The 20,503-nt window shown below is 39.2% G+C and overlaps 1 protein-coding gene across 1 annotated transcript in view; it reads left to right on the forward strand.

The window, feature by feature from the left end:
* LOC126272651 (leucine--tRNA ligase, mitochondrial) overlaps positions 1-17,698 on the forward strand; it is a 125,299-nt gene extending 107,601 nt beyond the window's left edge. Inside the window, exons 10-11 of the mRNA XM_049975655.1 lie at positions 5,617-5,850; positions 17,255-17,698. Coding sequence (XP_049831612.1) covers positions 5,617-5,850; positions 17,255-17,482 — 462 coding nt within the window. The 3' untranslated portion in view covers positions 17,483-17,698. The remainder of the gene's footprint in view (positions 1-5,616; positions 5,851-17,254) is intronic.
* Positions 17,699-20,503: the final 2,805 nt, after the last annotated feature.

The raw sequence follows: 20,503 nt of genomic DNA on the forward strand, positions 1-20,503 counted from the left end.
CTGACTCCATCAAACTCCTCACCCCACCGACACCTCGCACGCCTACCTTCTACCTACTTCCTAAAATTCACAAACCCAAACATCCTGGCCGCCCCATTGTAGCTGGTTACCAAGCCCCCACAGAACGTATCTCTGCCTACGTAGATCAACACCTTCAACCCATTACATGCAGTCTCCCATCCTTCATCAAAGACACCAACCACTTTCTCGAACGCCTGGAATCCGTACCCAGTCTGTTACCCCCGGAAACCATCCTTGTAACCATTGATGCCACTTCCTTATACACGAATATCCCGCACGTCCAGGGCCTCGCTGGAATGGAGCACTTCCTTTCACGCCGATCACCTGCCACCCTACCTAAAACCTCTTTCCTCGTCACCTTAGCCAGCTTCATCCTGACCCACAACTTCTTCACTTTTGAAGGCCAGACATACCAACAATTAAAGGGAACAGCCATGGGTACCAGGATGGCCCCCTCGTGTGCCAACCTATTTATGGGTCGCTTAGAGGAAGCCTTCTTGGTTACCCAAGCCTGCCAACCCAAAGTTTGGTACAGATTTATTGATGACATCTTCATGATCTGGACTCACAGTGAAGAACAACTCCAGAATTTCCTCTCCAACCTCAACTCCTTTGGTTCCATCAGATTCACCTGGTCCTACTCCAAATCCCATGCCACTTTCCTAGACGTTGACCTCCATCTGTCCAATGGCCAGCTGCACACATCCGTCCACATCAAACCCACCAACAAGCAACAGTACCTCCATTATGACAGCTGCCACCCATTCCATATCAAACGGTCCCTTCCCTACAGCCTAGGCCTTCGTGGCAAACGAATCTGCTCCAGTCCTGAATCCCTCGACCATTACACCAACAACCTGAAAACAGCTTTCGCATCCCGCAACTACCCTCCCAACCTGGTACAGAAGCAGATAACCAGAGCCACTTCCTCATCCCCTCAAACCCAGAACCTCTCACAGAAGAACCCCAAAAGTGCCCCACTTGTGACAGAATACTTCCCGGTACTGGATCAGACCTTGAATGTGGCTCTCCAGCAGGGATACGACTTCCTAAAATCCTGCCCCGAAATGAGATCCATCCTTCATGAAATCCTCCCCACTCCACCAAGAGTGTCTTTCCGCCGTCCACCTAACCTTCGTAACCTCTTGGTTCATCCCTATGAAATCCCCAAACCACCTTCCCTACCCTCTGGCTCCTACCCTTGCAACTGCCCCCGGTGTAAAACCTGTCCTATGCACCCTCCCACCACCACCTACTCCAGTCCTGTAACCCGGAAGGTGTATACGATCAAAGGGAGAGCCACGTGTGAAAGCACCCACGTGATTTACCAATTGACCTGCCTGCACTGTGACGCTTTCTATGTGGGAATGACCAGCAACAAACTGTCCATTCGCATGAATGGACACAGGCAGACAGTGTTTGTTGGTAATGAGGATCACCCTGTGGCTAAACATGCCTTGATGCACGGCCAGCACATCTTGGCACAGTGTTACACCGTCAGAGTTATCTGGATACTTCCCACCAACACCAACCTATCCGAACTCCGGAGATGGGAACTCGCCCTTCAGTATATCCTCTCTTCTCGATATCCGCCAGGCCTCAACCTCCGCTAATTTCAAGTTGCCGCCACTCATACCTCACCTGTCTTTCAACAACTTCTTTGCCACTGTACTTCCGCCTCGACTGACATCTCTGCCCTTACTCTTTGCCTTTAAATATGTCTGCTTGTGTCTGTGTATGTGCGGATGGATATGTGTGTGTGTGTGTGTGTGTGTGCGAGTGTACATCTGTCCTTTTTTTCTCCTAAGGGAAGTCTTTCCGCTCCCGGGATTGGAATGACTCCTTACCCTCTCCCTTAAAACCCACATCCTTTCATTTTTCCCTCTCCTTCCTTCCTTCCTGACGAAGCAACTGCCAGTTGCGAAAGCTCGTAATTCTGTGTGTGTGTTTGTGTGTTTTGTTCATGTGCCTGTCTGCCGGCGCTTTCCCGCTTGGTAAGTCTTGGAATCTTTGTTTTTAATATATTTTTCCCATGTGGAAGTTTCTTTCTGTTTTATATATATATATATATATATATATATATATATATATATATATATATATACTACCAATTTAGCTGTTCCTTGATGACTTGGGATGTGTCCTATCAACCTATGACTTCTTTTAGTCAAGTTTTGTCATAATTTTTTGCCAGTTTGATTCAGTATTTCTTCATTGCCTACTGCTAATGTGTACTGCATAGGCTAATTTGTACTGCATATACTTTTTAGTTCTGCAAGTATGTGTTATTTTGCTGCCTAATTAGACTTAAATCAAGTACACTCATTTACTTCTGTGTATTACTTTTGTTGACATTCATCTTTAACCTGTTTCCAAGACACTGTCCAGTTTATTCAACTGATCTCTGAAGTCCTTGCCATATTTGAAGAACAACAATTTCATCAGCAAACCTCAAAGTTTTTCTTTTTCTCAGTTTCCTTTAATACTTGCTGCTCTACATTCAAAGTGAATAACATGGCACATAGTTTACAATCCTGTCTGACTCCCATCTCAACAACTGCCTCCCTGTAACGTTCTGTGACTCCTGTAAAGGCCATCTAATTCCATACTAGTTGTAGCTAACCTTTCACCCCCTTCATTTTATCTTCATAACTTCTGATTCCAAAATAGTGTATTCCAGTCAGAATTGCCAAAAGCATTTCTAAATCTGCAGATGCCATAAAAGTGGGTTTGCCATTCTTTAACCTACCTTCTAAAGTAAGTCTTAGGGTCAGTATTGCCTCTTGTATTCTTATGTTTCTTCAGACCACAAACTGATCTTCCACCTGATTGGCTTGCGAAGTTCAGTCCAACTTTCTGTAGGTGATTCATGTTAGTATTTTTCAGCCAAGACTTATTAAACTAATTGATGATTTGTTTCACCATTTTGGTATTCGGTTCATGACATTTTTCTTAGAATATGAGGTTGTTTTGCCTGGCTCTTATATCCTAGATACCAGGTGGAACAGTTTTGTCATGGTTGGGTTCTCCCAAGTATTTGAATGATTCTGAAGGCATGTCATGCACTCCAGGTGCCATGTTTTGACTTGAGTCTCCCATCATTTGTTTCAAAATTCTTCTTGCAGTCCTGCACACCCACCTTAACTATATAATCTTCTCTTTCCTTAATACCGTTTTCAAGTTTCTTTCCTTTATGTAGTACAGCTGTATACTCCATCCAGCTTTCAGCCTTTTCTTCTGTGCTTTATACTCACTTGCCATCACAACTCTTGCTATTGATACAGGTCCTTCAGTTTTCTGCAAATGTTTCTTTAATTTTCTTGTACACAATGTCTAATTTTCATATAAGCATTTATGCTTCTAGAGCTTTGAATTTTTTTCTCTAGTCGCTCTTGCTTTGCGAGTGTATTCCTTTGTGTCTGTCAATATTATTTTGAAACACCTGTATATGTACGACTTAACAAGATTAATACAGATCTCTCTTATCTGCCTGTGACACAAGCAGAATTGTTACAGATCCATGTAGGGGCTGAATAACAACACAATAATGAATTGTTTGATATTTGTAATTAGTTTATAGCTAATAGATCAACTCTTGGTTGCAACAAAACTAAAACACTATTTCTGTAAGGGTGACATTATATAGCCTTACAATAATGACATGGTAAAGGAAGTGGAAGATGGGACATTATTCATAATATCCAGCACACTTTTGACACAGTTTCTTTATAGTGTAAATACTGTTTACTACCAACTCCTGCAATACACTTAAAATGGTTTACTTTTCACTGTCTCCCCATTGGCTAATATTTTGGAGCAACTCAGATGAAGCACAAAGTATATTTTTTGTAGAAAAGTGTGCCACCTATGCCACATGCGGTGCTAATTAATGAATCACATTACATTTGTTGTTGAGAACATGCACTGTTTTAAAAGAACACTTACATCCATTCATTTGACACAAGGCATAGAAGCACTCTCTGTGTGTGCATTCCATTCTCTACCATTGAGCAGAAAGTAACTTGAAATGCGCTCAATAAATGGAAAAATATATTAAAAACAAAGATTCCAAGACTTACCAAGCGGGAAAACGCCGGTAGATAGGCACAATGAATAAAACACACACACAGAATTTGAGCTTTCGCAACCGGCGGCTGCTTCGTCAGGAAAGAGGGAAGGAAAAGGAAAGATGAAAGGATGTGGGTTTTAAGGGAGAGGGTAAGGAGTCATTCCAATCCTGGGAGCAGAAAGACTTACCTTAGGGGGAAAAAAGGATAGGTATATACTTGCGCGCGCTCACACACACACACACACACACACACACACACACACACACACACACACACACACATCCATCCATACAAACACAGGTGTCTGTGTATGTATGGATGGATATACGTGTGTGTGTGTGTGTGTGTGTGTGTGTGTGTGTGTGTGTGTGTGGGCGCGCGCGCGATTATATACCTATCCTTTTTTCCCCCTAAGGTAAGTCTTTCCGCTCCCAGGATTGGAATGACTCCTTACCCTCTCCCTTAAAACCCACATCCTTTCATCTTTCCTTTTCCTTCCCTCTTTCCTGACGAAGCAGCCACCGGTTGCGAAACCTCAAATTCTGTGTGTGTGTTTTATTCATTGTGCCTATCTACCAGCGCTTTCCTGCTTGGTAAGTCTTGGAATCTTTGTTTTTAATATATTTTTCCCATGTGGAAGTTTCTTTCTATTTTATTTACAATAAATGGAAAATATTTATAATACAGGTAGAGGAGGTCCATCAAGCAGCATTAGATACGAACCCTAAAAAGATGTAAAATTTGTAGGTGGCAGAACCAGGAGTCTGTTCTGAAATAAGTAAGGAAAGGCTGGTAGAAAAAGGAACTGGTAACATTTGAGGATACAAGAAAAGTATTTGCCCCAAGACCAAGGGAGACCTACCACATGATTTTTAATTACATATCACCACCACTGCAGGAGTGGCTAGTTTGATTTGCAGTTCACCAAGTCTTGTAGTTTTATTGGTGACCCAGTAACTATCACTGGCTGAAAATATGACTCTGAATTCAGTGTGTTTGTGATTGTGCCATGTCCATTGTAGTCACTTGTTAAGTATTTAGTCTCATCCTGTGTAAAAGTACTTAAGGTTCATTAAACAGTGACTTTTTTTTACAGTGGCCCACTGAAATGGATGAAATTTTGGAAATATGGTTTCTGTAAAAGGATTTCAGTTGCAGCCATTTTAATTGGGATTTTCTGCTGTTTTCTCATTTTATTCCTGGAAAATGTTGAGATGCTGACAATACATTGTTGTTGTCACATATCCATTATTAGTAATTTAAAATTAAGATCTTGTGGAGCCACACTATTGCTATTGATTTTGTTTCTTCTGTTAAAGCATTAACCTTATGTAGTGACATGTGGCAATTTTAAGTGGTTTTTTGGACATTAATAAGGGCTGTTGCACATAGAGACACCACATTTAAGGAATGTGGCTAGTTAGTATTTGTAGAGATTATATAAGTACTGCATAAACCTCTAGCTGGCCTTGCATTACATATTAGAATAATGAAATAACAGTATTATCCCTCATTTTTGTTTCAGCAAACACCAAAGGAAATCATTGCAACCAGCCAGCAGTTTGAGAGGGCTCTTGCCACTCTTATTATAGTACTTGCTCCAATGGCACCACATTTTGCATCTGAATTGTGGGCTGGATTTTTAGCAGCACCTCACAGGATTGACACCATCTCGAGTGAAATTCTCTGGGCTGCCCCAGTTCACCAGCAGAAGTGGCCTGATGTTGATCAACAGTATATTTTGGACCTTCTTTGCAAGGTTAGCAGCCAGTTCGCCAGGTCTTTCTAGATAGCGACAGTTAACAAGGCAAAGCTATGTACTAAATTACAAATACAAATATTTCATTTGCTCTGTGACAAGGGTCGAGCAGAAAGTTTTGAGCAAGTGCACAGTTAATATTTTTCTGAGAACTTATCTCCACTTCTTCTTAGACTGGGAGAAGTGATGCTGTGGTTAAGAGAAAAGTTGTATTGGTAAGGTGAAGGATTCAACTCCCACCAGTTGTTTTGTGATTCCCCTCCTTCAGTATGGTTATGGCTGATTTCCATCCCCAACCTTGTCCATTCTAACATGCTGTCTCTGATGTTACGCATCCTTGAGAAGCTTGTCACAAATGTTTAATAGGCAAGCACAAAACAAGTGTGTGTGTATATCTTTTTTCTTTTTACTCCAATTTTAGTGTGTGTGTGTGTGTGTGTGTGTGTGTGTGTGTGTGTATGGGGGAGGAGGGCAAGTGCTCTTTGAACGTGTGTGCTGTACATTGCTTGCAGGAGTGTTTGGATTCAGGATTATTTTCAAGCAGTGTTTGTTACTTGGCTGACCTATAAGCAAACAAGTTACAGTGAAGCAAGATCTAGAAGAGCAACACCTTTGGTCATGTCTCCTGAGTCTAGTTGAAAAACTTATCAAGGTGTACTCCAGCATACCAGCCTGTAGTTACAATTCTCAGTTGTGATTCTGTTAATTTATCTGCTTGCCTACACTCCTTACTGCCTCTATATTGGTTAGATAAACATGTCTGTGATAAGATGAGTCACATGACCATGGAAGTATTTGATACATGTATCATTCAGAATAACAGGGTTGGCCATAAAATCAGTTGAATGTTTATTAAAAATGGCTGAACATTACTAAGAAGTTTATTTTCACATTTCCTTTTGGTCAGCATTCAACAAATACTATACTCATCTTGCACAAAGGTTTCTCATAGATAATTTTCTTTGTAAAGTGTATCATACAATTTATTTTGTTATTCCACTAGTGTCAGCAATTTCACATACCTGTAATTGCCTATCATCCAACAACATATTATGCACTTTCCCAATGTTTTCTTAGAATTTCATTCATTTGGAATTTTCAAGAGAAATATAGCCTGTTTCTGTTCAGTTGCCCATTTTTTAAGAGTTGAAAATAAAGGATTAGTTTCTTATAAGCCATAAGCAGTGAAAATCTATTGGTGATAAATCATCCAGAATATATAATTTTAGATTGGCTTATTATTTCATTTTATCTTTGCAAAGAGATTTATAAACCAAGACATTAACATTGCAAGTTTACACTTGCCTTACATTAATGTGCAGTTACCAACATAACAATATCAAACTTTCAATAACTGTGCTGATTGTTCAGCATTTAGTGTCCACTTCTCACATATAAAAACTAATCAGAGTTAAGGAGACAAAAATGTGTACTGTTGGATTGTACATTGGGCTTGGTGTTGTTGTGGTAAAACATCTTCCTGGAAACTGAAATGTCATGAGATTGAATTTCAGTCAGACCACATGATATTTCAGTCTATCTTTAAACTAGCCTTCACCTCCGTGTGACACGTAGGTTTGCCAGGAATGAACATGGTTCAGATTCCACATCAAATTATACATCCTTTTTCCATGGTGGGATTACTGGTGTAGTTTAGATACACACAAGCCACGGAAGTGGCATGCTATTGAAAGACTTGCACCAGGTTGTTGAACCTCATAGTATTATTACATACAAAGTTTTTACGACTATGGAGTTTGAGGGCAGTACATTCTGAAAGAATTTACTGTAACCTAAACTTAGGTTAGCAGTTTACCTTAACTTAAACATAGGCTAGCAGTTGCATCAGTAAAGAATGTCACAGCTCTCTTTCCATTGCAGCAAAACGTTTGGGGGGGGGGGGGGGGGGGATGTGATAAATAAAGGCAGAACCTAACTACTTCTTATGCACATAACTCCATGATTGCTATTGAGTATTATGTGATTTGTTTGATAAACACCGATAAAAATGTGAAAAAAATATGTACCTTCCACAATTGAATATAAATGGATTCGAGGACTAATAATTTTTACTACAGCAATAGCCCACATGGTTTCTAGATACACACTTAAAATTCCTTCTCAAACAAGCAAGAGTGGTGATGTCAGAGCTGAGTAACATGTTTATTATTGATTAACACAACTATTTAGTTGCATTGATTGTGTCTGATTTACAGGCAGTTATTATTATTATTATTATTATATTATTACTACTGAAGATTGGTATTTGCCTATTACACTGGTTTGTGGTTTGCTTGTGCATGTCATCAGAATTCCTTCCAGTAACAATACTCTTTGACATACATTGGAAATTCCCTTACACTTCTCATGCTATGAAATTGTGTGTGTGTGTGTGTGTGTGTGTGTGTGTGTGTGTGTGTGTGTGTGTGTGTGTTACAGTAAATTAAGGACAAAAGACTGTCCAGTAATAATATTTGCCTTCTTTATACTGAAAGATACAGTGCAGCCGTTATCTTTATGTAGCCAAAAATGTGTAGGATGAAATAAACTTTCCTTGAGTGAGTATGTTGTGGACTCAGTACCCTCAGAAAGGTAGCCCATGGGGATTTAAATAGTTTTGGAACATAAAAATTGAGAACAGAAAGCTCAGGATGTACAGCAAGAGTCACAGTTAATATTTACAATGTAGGGAAAGATGCCGTATTTTAAGGACTACAAGACACACCTTAATTTTTAAGCATTAAAAAAAAATTTCACTATTTTTATTATTTGAGTGCAAAGCCAAACTAAAAAAATTCTTAGCTCATAGAACCAAACTGCGTTTAAAATCCATGAAAATCGTCATCTGAATCTTCTTCTTCTTGTTGCTGCTGCTGCTGCTGTTGTTGTTGTTGTTGTTGTTCTTCTTCTTCTTCATCATCATCATCAAAGATATATAAGATTGTCTTCACTGCTATTGAGTGCATTACTTATCCTGCAATTCTTGAGAAATTAAACAGTAATGTCTTCTCTCACTCTAGACCACAGCTGTTTCATCCACTGACACACTTGTTTGATTATAGGCCATTGTAAAGCTCCCTGCATCCTGAATTCACCTTGGTTTTCACCCATAATCCATTTTTCCATCCCTCTCTCATATACTCATTAAATGGTTTATTTATCGAGACATCAAAATCTTGCAGTTGCGCTGTCAGTCCTGCAGAATAACAGCAAGTTCCGCATTTCCCTGTCTCAATTTCTCTTTCACAGAATTTTTCAAATGACTGCTAAATTGATCTAACACAAGAAAAGAACTTTTCTTCAATACAGCACCTTTTCTTTTATCCCACCCTGTAGGCACCTGACAGTATTCAAATGGTATTGACATTGTTTTGCATTTGAAAATGATCATTGGAGTAAGTTTAGTACCATCAGCACAGCATGAAAGAATAAAAAGTGTAGTGCATTTTTTCATGTCCAGTTGTTTTCATGGCAACAATACTGTCACTCAGCAAATCAGACGTCAGAGGATTGTTGTTCATATTCGGTATTTGGCTTAGTTCCACACTGGGTTACTTTTGATGTTGAATAAAAAAGTGATGGAAAGATAATATTTTGTGACATTTTGTTTTGGTCCACGTGCTAAGTCCATGATGCTTCATAAACTGGTAGCATCAACCAACTCCACTTTTAAAGTCTGTTAAGTTTATCTTTGAATCATTTTTGTATTGATTCCAACGCCATTTTGACAGTGTCCTTCAATCCATTTCAGTTCGTCAACTTCAAGTTTTGGCCATTCTGCATTCCGTCCTCTATTTGCACATTTAGTCTTCCTCGTACTGTTTTTTTTTTTTTTTAAGTTCTTCTTCACCAGCTCGCCAATTGTGAATGGTTTTCTCTATTGGTGAAGATCTGAACTGCCCCTCAGTTGTTCTGTTTCTGTGTGCTTCTGCATATGCTATTACGTTCAATGCATCGTATGAATACCTTTTATTTTTACCAATGGCACAAGTCATTTTCAGTTCAAGTTCATGGCACCGTAGATTGCAATGGCACATTGTAGTGATGGGTTTGTGATGGCAAAGCGGGAGGGAGGCAATTTTAGCAAGCTTGTAAATCCCCACAACTCATGTTCGTCATATCGGTGCACTGCTGCTGCAAGTTGAATCCATTGTTGCCAGATAGATATAGGTTTCCCGTGGCATTGAATATATGGCCATTTTTAAGACTGATGGGAATTTTAAATCAAACACTGGACATTTTTATATTAATTTTGAGTAAAAGGTGTTCCTGAATTGTGGAGGCAATTTTTCAAAACAAAAAAGTGGGTTTTAAGGTACTTACAGAAAGCTTTCAGCAACAGTCTTCTTCAGCTAAAAAGAAAAACACACACACACAAGCCAGAGTTGACAGTCATGTCTGCAGCATGAGATGTGCTAGCTTGTGTGTGTGTGTGTGTGTGTGTGTGTGTGTGTGTGTGTGTGTGTGTGTGTGTGTGTGTGTTTTCTCTTTTGCTGATAAAGGCTGTGGCTGAAAGCTTTGTGTAAGTATCTTTTAATTGTACCTGCCTGCAACTAAACGTCTCTTCTTTTTCCAACACAATTAATATTTTATTCATAAATTTTCATGAAATATCTGTGAATACCATGCTATCTGACAGTGAAAATGAGTACTTGTAGAACGCTATGGTGTTATGAAATCCATGGTGCATCAGCACAATAAGAACAGTGGCCCCTACCAATTGTAACAGTATCACTGTCATAGAAATGAACACACACACTGAAGAAACTGATATAGGCACGCGTATTCAAATACAGAGGTATACTAACAGGCAGAATACGGCACTGCAGTCAGCAACACCTATATAAGACCTATATAAGTTGTTAGATTGGTTACCTTCTGCTACAATGGCAGATTATTAACATTTACGAGAGCTTGAAGGTGGTCTTATAGGCGGCGCACGAGTGATGGGACACAGCATTGCCGAGGTAGCGGTGAAGTGGGGATTTTCCCGTACGACCATTTCATGAGTGTACTGTGGATGTCAGGAATCCAGCAAAACATCAAATCTCTGACATCGTTACAGCCAGAAAAAGATCCTGCAAGAACGGGACCAGCGACAACTGAAGAGAATCATTCAACATGACAGAAGTGCAACCCTTCTGCAAATTGCAGCCTATTTCAATGCTGGGCCATCGACAAGTGTCAGTGTGCAAACCATTCAATGAAACATCATCGATGTGGACTTTCAGAGCTGAAGACCAACTCATGTTCACTTAGACAAGTCTCCTTTCAAATTGTATCGAGTGGGTGGATGTGTACAGGTATGGAGACATCATCGTGAATCCCTGCATGTCAGCAGTGAACTGTTTAAGCTGTTGGAGGCTGTGGGGCATATGCAGTCGGAGTATTATGGGACTCCTGATATGTCTAGATATGGCTCTGACAGGTGACACGCATGTAAGCATCCTGTCTGACCACCTGCATCCATTCATATCCATTGTGCATTCTGACAGACTTGGGGAAATTCCAGTAGGGCAAGACACTCTTCTGATTTTAAACACTTCCGTTGGCCACCAAACTCCCCGGACATGAACATTATTCAACATCTTTGCAACCTGCTGTCCAGAAGAGATTTATGGATAGCCCTGCAGAATTCATGCTGTGAGTTCCCTCCAGCATAACTTCAGACATTAGTTGAGTCCATCCACATCGTGTTGCGGCACTTCTGCATGCTCACAAGGCCCTACATGATATTAGGCAGGTATATCAATTTCTTTGTTTCTTCAGTGTATATTTGCAATAAATTGTCTATTCTGACCGAATCAGTTCTAATCTGTTAGGTAATCAGATACATGAAGCTATTTAAAGACCTCATTCATTTATCCACTCATTGTGACTGAGGAAGATTTAGTTTTTTTGCCATAGTGTATATTGATTAGGCATTGGTAAATAAGCTCTTTTAGGTTGTACATTTTATTGAGTTTAAACACAGTTTTCAGGAAATAGCCCCACAGAAGAAATCTCTGTGCCCTAACCTGAAAACCATCTAAGCTAGCTAGTTGTATGGGGCCTACTGTTCAACTTAAAATCCAAACTAAGATTCAATTTGGCACTTTTGCATATGCAGGGTGTGGTGTCTAAATTGAGACTAATTTAAATTGAATTTCCCACTAATGTTTACTTCTACAATGGGTGCTACTCTTTATAATCTTGAACATATCCAAAGAATTAGTTGCATGGTCCTTTAATGGCTAAATCCCAATGTAAAGTATAAAAGTCTTTCATTACACAAATTCTTCTGTTTATACCACACTAAAAAATTCTTTGTTTCTCAATTCACAAAAAAATGTATGAAAATAGGTGAGAATCTCAAAAATAGCTTATAAAGAATACTGGTATGCCATTTTAAAGATTACCTTCAGTTTTGAGTGTGAATGAGAGAACTATACAGAGATTTACAAAGAAAAATGTACATCTTACATAATTTTTAAAAGAGAGAGAGAGAGGAAGGAATTTCAAGAGAGAGAGCTTTAGAAATTGAGCAAGTCAATAATGCATTGGGCCACCTCGGGCCTTCATGCAAGTAGTTATTCAGCTTGGCATTGATTGATAGAATTGTTGGGTGTCCTCCTGAGGGATATCATGTCAAATTCTGCTCAGTTGGTGCCTTATATCATCAATATGTTCGAGTTAGTTGGAGAGCCCTGCCTATAATGTTCCAAACTTCTCAAAGAGGGTGTGAGGGGTGGGAAGATATTGTGATCTTGCTGGCCAAAGTAGGGTTTGGCAAGGTGGAAGACAAGCAATAGAAACTCTTGCTGTGCAAGCAGGCATCACCTTGCTGGAACATTTGCCCAGAATGGTTTGCTGTGAAGAGCAAATATACCACTGTGCTGTAAGGGTGTGTATATACCACTGTGCCGTAAGGGTGCAACAGAAAACAACCAAAGGGGTCCTGTCTTGAAATGAAATGGCACCCCAGACCATTACTCCTGGTTGTTGGGCCACATGGCGAGCAGCAGTCAGATTGGTATCACACTGCTGTCAGGGGCGTCTCCAGCCAAATCTTCACAGGTCATTGGAAGCAGTACTTGAGATTCCAGACCTAATGTGCCCGGCACCACAGCAAACGGACTTGGTGGTGTACAGAGATCGAGGTAGTCAGTGCAAACCCCTTTCAGTTAGCTACCTGTTAATGGTCCTTGTGGTCACTGAAGCACTAGTTGCATGTCAGATCCATGGTAATGATGAATATGGGGCTCTCTGATGATTGCTCGGTCTTCTCATTCTATAACATCTCTAGGTCAACTGCTTCCTTCTTGACCTGTTTCAGCCATGGCTCCCCCTTTCCTACCAACACTGTTAAATAGTAGCATCACTCCTATTCAAATGTTGAGTGATTCGTTGATTACTCCAACCGGCTTCTTTGAGTGAAACTACACTACTGGCCATTAAAATTGCTACACCATGAAGATGACGTGCTATGGACACGAAATTTAACCGACAGGAAGAAGCTGCTGTGATATGCAAATGAATTAGCTTTTCAGAGCATTCGCACAAGGTTGGCGCTGGTGGCAACACGTACAATGTGCTGACATGAGGAAAGTGTCCAACCGATTCCTCGTCGTACACAAACAGCAGTTGACTGGCATTGCCTGGTGAAACGTTGTTGTGATGCCTCTTGTAAGGAGAAGAAATGCGTACCATCACGTTTCTGACTTTGATAAATGTTGGATTGTAGCCTATCGCGATTGTGGTTTATCGTATCATGACATTGCTGCTTGCTTCGGTCGAGATCCAATGACTGTTAGCAGAATATGGAATCGGTGGGTTCAGGAGGGTCAATACGGAACACCGTGCCGTATCCCAATGGGCTCGTATCACTAACAGTCAAGATGACAGGCATCTTATGCACATGGCTGTAACAGATCGTGCAGCCACATCTCAAACCATGAGTCAACAGATGGGGACGTTTGCAAGACGACAACCATCTGCACGAACAGTTTGATGACATTTGCAGCAGTATGGACTATCAGCTCGGAGATCTTGGCTGCGGTTACCCTTGACGCTGCATCACAGACAGGAGTGCTTGCGATGGTGTACTCGACGACGAACCTGGGTGCACGACTGGCAAAATGTCATTTTTTCAGATGAATCCAGGTTCCGTTTACAGCATCACGATGGTTGCATCCGTGTTTGGCAACATCGCGGTGAACGCACATTGGAAGCGTGTATTCATCATCGCCATACTGGCGTATAACCTGGTGTGATGGTAAGGGGTGCCATTAGTTACACGTCTCGGTCACCTCTTGTTTGCATTGACGCCCCTTTGAGCAGTGGACATTACATTTCAGATGTGTTACGACCCGTGGCTCTACCCTTCATTCGATCCCTGCGAAACCCTACATTTCAGCAGGATAATGCACGACCGCATGTTGCAGGTCCTTTACAGGCCTTTCTGGGTACAGAAAATGTTCGACTGCTGCCCTGGCCAGGACATTCTCCAGATCTCTCACAAATTGAAAACGTCTGGTCAATGGTGGCCGAGCAACTGGCTTGTCACAATACGCCAGTCACTACTCTTGATGAACTGTGGTATCGTGTTGAAGCTGCATGGGCAGCTGTACCTGTACATGCCATCCAAGCTCTGTTTGACTCAATGCCCAGGCGTATCAAGGCCGTTATTACTGCCAGAAGTGGTTGTTCTGGGTACTGATTTCTCAGGATCTATGCACCCAAATTGCTTGAAAATGTAATCACATGTCAGTTCTAGTATAATATATTTGTCCAATGAATACCTGTTTATCATCTGCATTTCTTCTTTGTGTAGCAATTTTAATGGCCAGTAGTGTACATGTCCCCTAGCAAATGGTAACACCTGCATATGTTGTTCATGTGTCTGCCTGTGAGGCATAGTTACTTTAAAACTGAGTACACAGAATTAAATTTGCAAATATTTTGTGCCCTAATATCAACATGTCCCATTTACCATCTGTGCCAGGTGCACGGTGAAACTGCGCTGCAGTATCACACATTGATCTGTCAGCAACCAAAGTTTACAGTTCAGATTTTCGATCAATAAGAATATCAATTTGTGACCAGTTTGCTGAGCTTCTTTGTGGTGTGTCTTTTTTGTCTTAGAGTGCATTTTAAAGTTTTGCAGTAAACCGTGAAGAATGATAATGATTATTTTAGGCTGATCTTCCTTGTAGACAATGACGCGAATGATAGGAACAGTCTGCAGTTATCCGTGTCCTTGGTGCTGATCCTGTTGGGTTCACAATCAAATTTTCCAGTTAGTAACCTGCTCATGTGAGCTGTCTCATGTCCACATCTCAACAGTGAGCAAATGACCAGCTCGCAATGGCTAATACTGGGGGAGGAGAGGGAGGAGTCAGAATAAGGTAGAATTACAAGAGAAACTTTTGTTAACAAGTCTAATTCTGCAGTCACTAAAATCAAGTTCTACTAAGCTGTATCCCTTCATTGTGGCTCATCAGTATGTTTCATGCTAAATTTATTTTCTAATATTGTTGAATTGATGAGAAACGATAATGAACTGAAACACATTTCTTTTAATATTCTGATGAATCCAAGAACTTGGGGCAGCTAAGTACAAAATATATTTTTTACAGTGGATGCAAGCCTTAGAATGAATGTCATTTTCAGATTAAGTATAAATTGTCAACAACTTGTATTTCGTGACTATTTTATTCCCATGTTACACATAAAAACATAGGATGTTGGTGAATATTCCTAATTTTGCCTTTCACTAAAGCATCAATCTCTGGAGCCACTGTCTGAACACTGCTGCTTTGAGGACGAGCTTTTGATGTGAAGTCTGTTAGTGAGCTTCTGTGGGTAGATTTTGTTCTCTTAAATGCAGAAAAAAAGGTTGCTTGCACAGGTATACAGAGCCAAACATCAATATAATTGTAGCTGCAAACCTGTGGTCATGGAGATTATTTTGAAGAAAATCCCCATAAAAGCCTCTGAGACCAATTTTGTTATGAAATTTATCAAGCAGAATTGTGTTACATTGTAGGTCTAGAAGTTCCAATTTGTAGCTGAGTTTCCACACTGTCAACATCAGTTGAAAAGGGAAGCAAAACATTTTAAAGTTCTTTTGTAACATCTGAAAATCCTGTACACAAATATTAAATTTGTGGAAAGGATCAATGAGTAGATTTTGATTCTGTTCAAAATTCCATTTTGCCCCCATCCGTTTCCATTTCTTGTCCACTCCACAAAGAGATGTTCACCTGAAGCTCCCAAATGTAGTGCATAATATTAACAAAGGAAACCCTAGAAAATGCGATAAATTTTTTGCAAAAACTACTGTCATATCAGAAACTTTATTGGCTAATCCTGAATTCTGATGGTTGAATGAGAAAAACTAACTGCCTGCATCTCTTTAAGTCTCTCTGCTGCAGATCCTGAACATGTCTTTATAAAGTCTCCTTCATTGAAACTGTGCAGTATTTTGTTAACATGAAAAACAATATGGTAACTTGCTCAAATTGCAGTTTCATTTCTTGAGCGTTTGTTCTGAAAACAAAAATATATTTTCATAGTGAAAATGTTGGGGAAAGACATTTATTTTTCTGCTCTGACGTATGTAACATTTGTTTTCTCACATAACTTAATAGTGTTTTGTTGCTCTTTGCATTCCAGGTATCCATAATCCTTTGCATGGGAGGTATTGCTGATGTGAATTGTATTCAGAGCTTTGAACACACAGAGTACCTCAGGACACTATCAGATACTATAACATATAGTCATCCTGCACTGAATATGTAAATTGATGTTGGTGTGTTTGACTTTTGTTTTCAAGTTTCTAAACTGGCCACCAAGCTGCTTTTCATCAGTATAAAAGAAGCTACTCTCCACTTAAAAAGCATTGCGTCTTGAGTATATATGCCCCATGGGCTACCATGACACTAACACGTGGATATTCCTCTGAAGACAGTACACAATTTACATTTCCCCTGCACTACATAATAACTGTGGTATGCGGTTGCATCCAATGAAAGTAAAAGCATAATACTTACGTTACAACTGTTTTAATAAACAACATCAAAAGTAATACTCTTAATTTCTTCCTAGATTATCTGCTCCACCTGTACATTGCATGAAGCAAAAGTCATGAAAAGAACTAGAAAATATTTTAAGTCTGTCTGGAAACTGAAAATACATACCTTTGGATTTGTAGTTTAATCCCCACAGGGCCATAAAGGCAAATGCACAAAACTGACAGCAAGGAGAGAGCAGAATGAAAAGTTCACTCTGCAACATTGTATGCACTGCTCTGAAATGTCCTAATAGATTCTGGGTCCAAGTTTCAGCCTAACATACAATTTTAATGTTGGGAAGTTTCATTAAATAAAAGCAAAATCATACTCAGTTTAATCATTTGTTTCAGGTAAATGGCGCCGATAATGCTACAGTCCGTATGCCACGCTATGAGATGGACAACATAACGCATGATGAGGCTTTGGAGTTAGCATTAACACAGACAAAAGTGCAAGAAATGTTATCAGGATTCAAGATTATAAACACACAGTTCACACTTTATCCAGGCTACAAAGCTATTATCAACATTATAACTGAACGATCTGTGAACAGCATGAAACAACATCAAGAAGTGTGAAAACACTACTATCATTTCACTAGCCTGTCTTTGTGAAACTGATACATGATATTTCTGTGGTGCTCTGTTGGCACATTATGCTTATACATAAATGATGCAGAAACAAGTCTCAAATACAGATTTTCTATATGCTTTTACAAATTTGAATAATTTAGTAGCTTTTATCATGCAAAATGTTGACAAGAAATAATTAAAGTAACAACTTTATTTTTGAAATGGTTGCCTGTGAAGGTTTCTTTTTGATAGAAAAATGCCTTAGCTTATAATAAGTAATTTAACTATGGGATTAAGCAATAAGTTGCATTAGTGAAAGAAGTATGTCATAGAAGTGCTGAGTGTTTGAAAGTTTTTAAGCCTGATTAATAGTTCCAGATGTCCAGATGGATTCAAGATTACATTCTGCTGTACAAATATGAACAACTGACTAATCTTTTTCATCAGGTACTGCAAGTCATTACATTAGATGTTGCCGCTGCCTGAACTTGTATTAGTCAGTCCATTTGCAGTCTAGACAACACACCTGTTTAAGAGAATTTTTTGCATCAATTGACAGAAAGATAAATTGTTGAAAGTACTGCATAAGAATGGATCTGTCGAACCACCTAGATGGTCGAGAAACCTCTCTTTCACTTATGGTAACAAATACAATTTTTTTGAGATGACTGAAAGTCATTCACACTGCTTAAATGAAGTCTTGAGGCTGTAGTTGTGATATATAACCATAACATTTCTCAAATATGGTTCTTATTTGCTATTTTGCCATCCTTATTGGTCACAAATATTGTGTTTATATTTGACATTATTTGAGGATACAGTTTCTGTGTCAAAATTATATTTCACATAAGAAAATTATAAAATTCCAAAGAAAGAGAATGAGCGACCAGGAAATGTAATTCCAGTTACTGCTTATAGACTTTTGTAACTGTTAGCTCGTTTGTCAGAGAGGAAAGGGACAGAGAGTGGGGATGGCTGGAAAGGAAGGCAAGTCATTCAAAGCCTCAGGTTCAAGAGACCTACATGTTGCTAGGATAAGGGGAAGACAGGTGTGTCAAAGAACTCAGTTGATACATTGGTATGCACTATGCCATCTTCAGACCAGAGATGGTAGTAGGACATAGTAAGAAGCAAATATTTATTAAGGTGAAGAGAAATGAGAATTGGAATGAATAGTACAATTAAAAACTATGAGGAAAGGAAAACAAAAACAAAGAGAGAAAGAAGGAAAGATATAACAAAATTCTACCAGGACTTCTACTTTCTCAAGTCAAGTTCTGAAATAAAATCATCTCTCCCTTATAGCCTTCCCACACCATCATCCTCCCGTCTGTAACATTCTTATAAAACCATATGACATAACCAGTCCACTATCCCTTCACAAAGGTTCCATCCCTTGCAGTAGTTTTACAACCAAAACGTGTCCCATGCACTTGTACCACTTCCACCACCTGCACCGTTGGTAAACCCAACATCATAAAAGGCAGAACAACATGTGAAACCACATGTATTATTTTTAAGTAACGTGTTCACTGTGTGGGGTGGTGATTTTGCCACAAGAGCTTGCAGATTACTTTACTGAACTCCTAGAAGTAGCCTGAAACTTGATACTTGTAACTTACATTCCCTTGTCCACATTTCAGCTCCCCTAGACTGAAAAATGAAGTCATAATGTCTACTTTGAAAAGCAGTTAAGCAATGACTGATAATTTAAAAGGTCACTGGTTTCAAAAGTATCGTATATTTTAAAATAAACTGTTTCACATGCACTGAAATATTTTGTAAAACAAATCAATTTTTACTACTCTAATCAGCACTTGGCATGGTTCAGAGCCTAAATCCCATCAACATTCTATTTCATATTACTCCCTATTCTGAAACAAACAATGAACAAACCACGTTAGATTGAAATGAAAGAGGCTTTACAAATATTGCAATTCATGTGAAAGTTCACTCCTCCCAGTTGTATAATGAGCAATCCTATAGTTTTTTGGCATCACTCAAAGTGTTTGTGTACAGCTATCTGATGTCTCTTGTTCCCAGTTGCAGATTATATCACAATACATTTTGTCACAGTACAGCACAAACAATGTGGCGAAAGATTTGAACAAATGAATCATAATAAAGCTTAGAGATTCCTTAAATACCATTGGTATTACTTGGACCTGACCGCTAAAGGGAATACTTGCCTGTAAAATGTTAGTGCATCTAATTTGGTGCTCAAAGAGCATATTATATTATTAATAACTTCTTCTATTGTGACTGTATCCTCTATGTAATTTAATTCTTTTGTAAATCTATGTTAGGTCATCATCTCATGTCTAATCACTTATGACTGTTATGACTTTCCCCATGTAATCTCGAGTGGGTGCTAGCCTCTGAAATATCTCTTGTATTATTGCTGTTTCCTTGAAAAGTTCATTAAAAGGACTGTAATTTGGCACATCATCATGAATTATTATATCAAATATAGTGCAATGTTTTCTCCATTCTGACTTTTCTCTAATTATATGATAATATACTCCATTTTACTGGTTTGTTGCTCGAAATTTACATTTATTTAAAAAGTCAAACACTATCTAACAAAATTGCACCAAACCCTCTAAATCATACCTTTATGCCAAAGTACATACATTCTCCACATTACAGCTTTTTCTCTCTCTTCCCTGCCACTAAAAATTATGGAAAACATCAATTTTTGTAGAAACTGCTTAGTCAGTGCTTCTCAAAGTGTATTTCTTACATCTTTATCATTCTACACTAATCTATGAACAAATTTTAAAATTCTAGCATTATTTAATTTCTGTTATATAGTTGCACAGTGCTCTCTCTCCCTCAAGCTCATCACTGTTCTGTGCAGCTAAAAGTGCTTGCTTCCAACTGCACAGCTTTTTGTGTGTGAATGACGACCACCTAACTGCCTGAACTCATTAGTGGCCCCAGAACAACTGTCTGCCTTGGCACACCAATACCCTGATGCTAAGCATGCACAACAACATGACTCAAAGGACCCGAGTGCCTACTACA

This window comes from Schistocerca gregaria, chromosome 5, assembly GCF_023897955.1.
Source record: "Schistocerca gregaria isolate iqSchGreg1 chromosome 5, iqSchGreg1.2, whole genome shotgun sequence".
Taxonomy (NCBI): Eukaryota; Metazoa; Arthropoda; class Insecta; order Orthoptera; family Acrididae; genus Schistocerca; species Schistocerca gregaria.